At 47.2% G+C, this 8050-nt stretch overlaps 1 protein-coding gene across 1 annotated transcript in view; it reads left to right on the top strand.

The window, feature by feature from the left end:
- The first annotated feature begins 227 nt into the window (after positions 1-227).
- Positions 228-8050, top strand: part of ccdc78 (coiled-coil domain containing 78) — a 71951-nt gene continuing 64128 nt past the window's right edge. Inside the window, exons 1-3 of the mRNA XM_078240759.1 lie at positions 228-302; positions 3116-3259; positions 7559-7755. Of these exons, the coding sequence (XP_078096885.1) occupies positions 246-302; positions 3116-3259; positions 7559-7755 (398 nt within the window). The 5' untranslated portion in view covers positions 228-245. The remainder of the gene's footprint in view (positions 303-3115; positions 3260-7558; positions 7756-8050) is intronic.

Genomic DNA, 8050 nt, shown 5'->3' with positions numbered 1-8050 from the left:
CCTTTTCGTCCTTTTGTCTTGCTGCACAAGTGAGGTGACCACAGGGATATATAACGGTATTTGATTATGCCCCTGATATTCCTATAATTGGTTGCAGCTTTTAATTAAATTGCTGCATCTTCTGTGTTGTGTTATCAGGTGCCCCGTACCTGCAGAACTTGCAGGCCACTGCGATGTGGTCTCTTTCCATATCCATGTATGAGATTTACTCCGAGGTGCTGAAGGATTTGTTGGATTCCAGTGGAATGGACCCTGCCCATTTAAAGATGACATGCAATGCCCGCGACGGTACATTCATAAAGGTAACATTCGCAATGACGCAGAGCATCAAGTGGAGGAAAGACGAGGATAGGCGGGGGACCGCACAGAGACTTGTACAATTCTAACAGGACTAGACAGTGTAGATGCAGGGAGGATGTTCCTGATGGTGGGAGTGTCCAGAACCAAGGGTCACAGTCTGAGAATTTGGGGTAGACCATTTAGGATGGAGGTGAGGAGACATTTTTTCACCCAAAGAGTGGTGAGCCTGTGGAATTCATTAACACAGCAAGTAGTTGATGCCAAAACATTGAATGTATTCAAGAGGCGGCTGGATATAGCACTTGGGGCGAATGGGATCAAAGGTTATGGGGAGAAAGCAGGATTAGGCTATTGAGTTGGACAATCAGCCATGATCGTGATGAATGGCGGAGCAGGCTCGAAGGGCCGAATGGCCTCCTCCTGCTCCTATCTTCTATGTTTCTATGTAGGGGAGTTACCAAGCATTACCTGCAAGAAGGAATTCCATTGTCTCGGGGTTCCAGCAAGGAGCTGTGCTCAAAGAGAAATGAAGCTACAATAGACGACGCTTTGTGGGCAGAATTTTCCCGTCCCACCTGCCACGGGAATCGTAGCAGGCGGGAAATGGACCAGACAAACGTCCGTTGACCTGGGGCGGGATTTTCTGGTCTTGGGAAGAGCACGGCTGGAAAATCCCGCACTGTGTCTCTTTGAATGCAGTTTTCCCCCGAGGGGGAAACATCCCCCACAGCGAGTCCCACCACGGTGGGACTGGAAAATCCCAGCTGTAGCGTTACCTCGATAGTGTCTTTAAATGGACTCCGAGTGGTTCTGTTGTTGTGTAGCTGGCACATGGTGCCACACTGAAGCTCTTCATACAGAAAAGTGCAATACTGCGGATGCTGGAAATCTGTAATCAATGCAGAAAGTGCTGGAAAAGCCCAGCAGGTCCAGCAGCATCTGCGGAGAGAGAAAGATAGAGGTAATATTTCAGGTGGATGACCTTTCATCAGAACTGGAAAACATTTAGGTATGTCACAGATGTTGTCAGACCTTCTGAGGTTTTCCATCATTATTTGTTGCTGATTTAGTTGTTCGTTTGTTATTTTGGTTGGCAGTTCTTGGCAATAATTCTAGAACACCATCTCTCTCTCTGTCTCTCTCTCTCTCTGCACAGATGCTATCAGACCTACTGAGTATTCCCAACACTTGCTGTTTTGGTTACATATGTAAAAGTCCTGACATTATTGTTGTTGATATTAGAGTCATAGAGTCATAGAGATTTACAGCATGGAAACAGGCCCTTTGGCCCAATTTGTCCATGCTGCCCATTTTTTTAAACCCCCGAAGCTAGTCCCAATTGCCCGCATTTGGCCCATATCCCTCTATATCCATCTTACCCATGTAACTGTCTAAACGCTTTTTAAAAGATAAAATTGTACCCGCCTCTGCTACTACCTCTGGCAGCTTGTTCCAGACACTCACCACCCTCTACGTGAAAAAATTACCCCTCTGGACCCTTTTGTATCTCTCCCCTCTCACCTTAAACCTATGCCCTCCAGTTTAGACTCCCCTACCTTTGGGAAAAGATATTGATTATCTCGCTGATCTGTGCCCCTCATTATTTTATAGACCTCTATAAGATCACCCCTAAGCCTCCTACGCTCCAGAGAAAAAAGGCCCAGTCTATCCAGCCTCTCCTTATAACTCAAAATTCGTGGATGAATGTTGAATTTTTTTGTGCCACAGTTCTTTGATACTTAAACTAAAGTGATCACCCATTATGAAATAATAAAGGAGCATCCTCTGAATGTGTCAAACCAAGCGACAATAATTTTTAGTGCCAAATGAATGTGTTGAGTCATTGTTGCTTACAGCTACGAGCTGGAAGGTGGAGTTTGTTGTTGCATTTGTATTTTTTTATGCTTCTGTAGTATTAGCTTCGAATCATATTAATTGGAGTTTGGAAGAGTGAGAGGGGACCGCATAGAAAATTCTAACAGGGTTAGACAGGCTGAATTCAGAAAGAATGTTCCCGATGGTGGGGGAGTCCAGAACTAGGGGTCATAGTTTGAGGATAAGGGGTAAACCTTTTAGAACTGAGGTGGGGAGAAATTTCTTCACCCAGAGGGTGGTGAATGTGTGGAATTCACTACCTCAGAATGTAGTTGAGGCCAAAACGTTGTCTGATTTCAAGAAGAAATTAAATATAGCTCTTGGGGCTAAAGGGACCAAGGGATATGAGGGGGGAAGGGGGGGAATCAGGATATTGAATTCAATGATCAGCCATGATCAAAATGAATGGCGGAGCAGGCTCAAAGGGCCGAATGGCCTACTCCTGCTTCTAGTTTCTATGTTAAACTGAGTACCATCTGGCATACATTCCAACATCCTTAAGATAGACCTACGGATGCAAGAATGGCTTATTTTATACGTAAACAGATCTTACAAATTTTTTACAATGTTTGATGATCCAACAGTAATTAGAAATAGTGTTGATTTTACCAGCAGTTGGCACATTATTAAATATAACATCTCGGTGACCTGATAGTACTTAAGGGTTATGGATATTGAATGTATCCAAACACAATGTAAAATGTATATAAAAAACTCCTCTTGCAAGTTCAGAGATGTATAAAATTAATGGATTTAACACATAAAGCACTAAGCTCATGGAACTGTACTTGGTGAGCCACTTTGATATGACTATTGAGATGTGACACATCGAAAGGTTGGGCGCGACCATTTTCCTCTCCCCCTCCAGTGGCCTGGTACAGATTTAATTGCGCTTAAGCCGGGGACACACTACTGAATGTTGCCCTATGTCGGTTTTCAGGGATTAAACCGTGTCACCGTCTCCTCAGCAGCTGACGCGACGTCTACCTTCCGCCAAGGTTGGGCGCGCCGCACAGGGGCGAACACGGACTTCGGACCCGCCGAGAGCCACGCTACCGTCATCACTCAGCTGAACCTGCTGGTGGTGAGTCCGCAGAACTATACTGCCTTCAATAAGCTTGATTTAATTTGATTTGATTTATTATTGTCACATGTATTAACATACAGTGAAAAGTATTGTTTCTTGCGCGCTATACAAAGCTTACCATTCATAGAGAAGGAAAGGAGAGGGTGCAGAATGTAGTGTTACAGTCATAGCTAGGGTGCAGAGAAAGATCGACTTAATGCGAGGTAGGTCCATTCAAAAGTCTGATGGCAGCAGGGAAGAAGCTTCTTGGGACGTGTCCTCAGACATTTGTATCTTTTTCCCGACGGAAGAAGATGGAAGTTTAGTTTAGTTTATTTATTAGTCGCAAGTCATGCTTACATTAACACTACCAATGAAGTTACTGTGAAATTCCCCAAGTCATTATAGTCCGGCGCCTGTTCAGGTCCAACCATCACGCCTTTCAGAATGTGGGAGAAAACTGGAGCACCCGGAGGAAACCCACGCAGACACGGGGAGAATGTGCAGACTCCACACAGACAGTGACCCAAGCCAGGAGTCGAACCCAGGTCCCTGGCGCTGTGAAGCTATAGTGCTAACCATGCTGCTACTGTGCCGCCCTGAGTATGTCCGGGGTGTGTGGGGTCCTTAAGTATGCTGGCTGCTTTCCCGAGGCAGAGTCAATGGATGGGAGGCTGGTTTGCATGATAGATTGGCCTACATTCACGACCCTTTGTAGTTCCTTGCGGTCTTGGGCAGAGCAGGATTATATTCACTGGAGTTCAGAAGAATGGAGGGGATCTCATAGAAACATATGAAATTCTAACAGGCTAGACAAGATAGATGCAGGAAGGACACTCCCGCTGGTGGGGATTCCAGAACCAGGGGTTACAATCTAAGGATACAGGGTAAATCATTTAGGGATGAGGTGAGGAGAAATTGAGGTTGGGTGGCACAGTGGTACAATGGTTAGCACTGCTGCCTCACAATGCCAGGCTCGATTCCAGCCTTGGGTGACTGTCTGTGTGGAGTTTGCATATTCTTCCGGTGTCTGCGTGGGTTTCCTCCGGGTGCTCCGGTTTCCCCCCACACTCCGAGGATATGCAGGTTAGGTTGATTGACCATGCTAAATTGTCCCAAGATGTGGAGGTTAGGCGGATTATGGGAAATGTGCGAGGTTATGGGAATAGGGTGGGGGAGAGGGCCTGGGTAAGACACTCTGTCAGAGAGTCAGTACAGACTTGATGGGCCAAATGGCCTCCTTCTGCACTATAGGGATTCTATGATTCTATGAAATTTCTTCACCCAGAGAGTGGCAAGCCGGTGGAACGCACTACCACAGAAAGCAGTTGAGGCCCGAATATTGTGGAAACGATCTTGCCAAAAATATTCTGTGCCAAATGAGCATGAAGATGGGAGAAAGTCGCATTGTTTTTTGGGCAACTTAAAAATTGAATCTTCCCTGACTCTGGCAAAAATATCTTGACAAACTTGAAAGTCGTCAGCAGGGGGAGTGGGCGGGTCCTAAATTGCCTGAAAGCCGGCTGATGGCAGCAGAGGGCACCATTGCACATGCGCACGTTTCTGTGCTCTGAGAGCAGCAGAGACCTGTCGCTACCTCTTGTGCCAGTCGCAGACATCCGTGGCCCAGCACCACCCCCAATACCGCAGGGACCCGTGGCCAATCGCGAGTCCCCACACCCGGAACGATCACTAACCCACCCCCTACACCCCCCGCCACCCGGAACAATCGCCACCCTCCCTCTCCGCATCAATCGCTATTGTAGGGCAACAGCAACTCCCCCCCACCCCCCAGCGATTGCTACTGCAGAGTGGTAGCGATCCCCCTCTCCCCCTCACCAATCGCTGTGCAGATTCTATGAAATCCTAACAGGCGGTTCTCCCCCACTGAACTGCCCACCCCAGTCTGGCCCTGAATGCCAGTAGGCCCCGCCCTCATGCCCCATCCCCTTGGCACTGTCCGTTGACCAGCGAACACTGCTGGCAGTGCCAGGGTGCCAGGCTGGCACTGCCCAAGGGGCAGCCCCCCCTTTGCCCCTGACCTTGCAGAGGGTCTCAATGGCTTCTGGTTCCACCCGTGAGGCCATAATATCTGATGCCTGTTGATGGGGGACCAAACGTGGTCATCTCCAGAGAGGACCTTCACTGGCGAGGCCACACAGACAAGTGAGCCTGGACAATTTGGTCCTGGGCTCGCTAATTCTATTTAAATTAGCATTTAAATAAATTTAAATAATATATTCAGTCTCGTACCCTTTCTGGGCAGGAGGCTGAAGTTGCCGGATATCCAGTGCCGGTAAGATCGGGAAAGGTGACCCCACCCCACCCATTGGCCTGCGGGGCGTAATGGTAAGATTGCCCCCACTATGTTTTAAAGGAGTTAGATATAGCTCGTGGGGCGAAGGGGATCAAAGGATATGGAAGGTAGGTGGGATCAGGCTATTGAGTTGGATGATCAGCCATGATCATAATGAATGATGGAGCAGGCTCGAAGGGCCGAATGGCCTCCTCCTGCTCCTAATTTCCATGTTTCTATGCAATAAGTAAGTTGAAGAAACCGTCCTAATGTTAGATAGAGCAACGGTACTGCCATCCTATTGGTGAATCAGTGGGAAAAGGTCAGTTGTCCATTTGCCTGTGGGGAAATGATGGAAGAAAAATAGTTGCCTCACTCATCTTCAAACCTGGGAGGAAATCTTCCTGTCAAAACTGGACTGATAAGCAATCTTATATATAATACTACTGGAATGAATAGAACTCAGGGCTCAACCATTTCCCTCACATTTCTCCTTGATGCCTTGGCCATCAGCGGAAGTTTTATTCTCCTATTTCCCGGATATGGTCTCCATCTTCCCAGCGATTGGCTGATTGGATCAAAGGGCATGTTCCCTCAGTTGTTGACAGAGTACAGACCGCGCTCAGCCAGCCCACACTTACAAAACCCACATTGAAAACCTGCTAGATGTGACTCTGCGAGGGGGCAGCACTTTTGCAACATCCCTGAGTGCGCCAATATCTGCACAAACAGCTGATTTAAATAATCGTTTAAGCTCATACAGTGGCTCACTGATGCTTGCCAGAAGTAGCAGTCATACAGAGGAGCCTCTTCTTTGCAAACAGAAGCCCTGTAGCTTTTTTGGGTTTCCAGGGAGCTTGAGGAGGTTAGAGTTCCCCATTGCTTCCTCAGTGGAAAAACCTCAGCCATTCAGAGTCAACTTGTAAACCTATCAGCCACCTTTTCTCCTGTAGTATAGATTGTTGTGATTGTATGAAATTTGACATTCTTGCATTTGTCCTGATGAGTGCAAGATCATAGAATAGAATCATAGAATCCTATAGTGCAGGGAGAGGCCATTCAGCCTATCAAGCCTACACCAACAACAATCCCACCCAAGCCCTATCCCCGTAACCCCATATATTTACCCTGCTAATCCCTCTGATAGTAAGGGGCAATTTAGCATGGCCAACCCACCTAAGCTGCACACCTTTAGACTGTGGGAGGAAATCAGAGCACTCGGAGGAAACCCACGCAGACATGGGGAGAACGTGCAAACTCCGCCCAGACAGTGGTGCAAGCTGGGAATTGAACCCTGGTCCCTAGCGCTGTGAGGCAGCAGTGCTAACCACTGTGCCACCGTGCCGCCTCAAGATGAACAACCTCAACAGCTTGTCTCTCTTTTCAGCGACGTCCCCAGTTAAAATGAAGCTAAACTTAACGCCCTCCATTCCTGCTGCTTTGCTGCCATGTCCTGATATTAACCTGCTCTTTTGAGCAGACGTATGGAGCAATGTGTAGTGGGCGGCACGGTGGCACAGTGGTTAGCACTTTTGCCTCACAGCGCCAGGGTTCTGGGTTCGATTCCCGGTTTGGGCCACTGTCTGTGTGGAGTTTGCACGTTCTCCCCGTGTCTGCGTGGGTTTCCTCCGGGTGCTCCGGTTTCCTCCCACAGTCCGAAAGACGTGCTGGTTAGGTGCATTGGCCATGCTAAATTCTCCCTCAGTGTACCCAAACAGACGCCAGAATGTAGCAACTAGGGGATTTTCACAGCAACTTCATTGCGGTGTGAATGTAAGCTTACTTGTGACACTAATAAATAAACTTCGAAAAATAATGTGTGCATGAAGGAAAAAGGAATTTCAGGACATGTTCGGGGAGCTTTTCATTCAATTAACCATTCCGCGCATTTCCCTGCGAAATTGGTTTAATCCCCCTCCCTTCCTAGGAAAGCTCCTCATAGACATTGTCTCACCACAGAATTGGTGTTGCCACTCTTTTGACTGGCTCTTTTGTTGTGTATTTGGTGATAAACACTGCAGCAGGATCGTAATGAGATGCATCCTACCAAGTCAAGCCTGCAGATCATTGACCTCCCGGGAGCGGAAAAGCTCGCAGACGACAAGAACACTTTACACTTTCAGGAAGGCTCCCTGCTCAACAAGTCGCTTCTTGTGTTTGCTCAGGTAATGAGTAACCTGGCGAGCTCCCCCTATCCGGACAGAGTTATTGACTACAGGTAAGGGCGGGGTGGTGCTAAAAATATTAGTGTAGGACTTATCGAGATGAACAAAGATATGATAGGATACACTTATAAAATGGTAGCGAAATGAGGGGTATTGTTGTTGCCATGTCTTCATGCAGCATATAAAAGCTGCTTAATATTTTACCAGATGGTTAAATTTAAACATTGCTGACATTAGCTTTACTTATTTTCTTCTACTAACGTTACAACCACTAACAGTTACTTAACTATGAAAAATGTATTACCTCTCCCACAACATGAACCATGTATGCACTGAGTACAAAATGGC

The sequence above is a fragment of the Mustelus asterias genome, chromosome 23 (assembly GCF_964213995.1).
Source record: "Mustelus asterias chromosome 23, sMusAst1.hap1.1, whole genome shotgun sequence".
NCBI classification, from domain to species: Eukaryota; Metazoa; Chordata; class Chondrichthyes; order Carcharhiniformes; family Triakidae; genus Mustelus; species Mustelus asterias.
The sequence above is the reverse complement of the archived record's forward strand: the minus strand, read 5'-3'. Positions and strand labels throughout refer to the sequence as shown.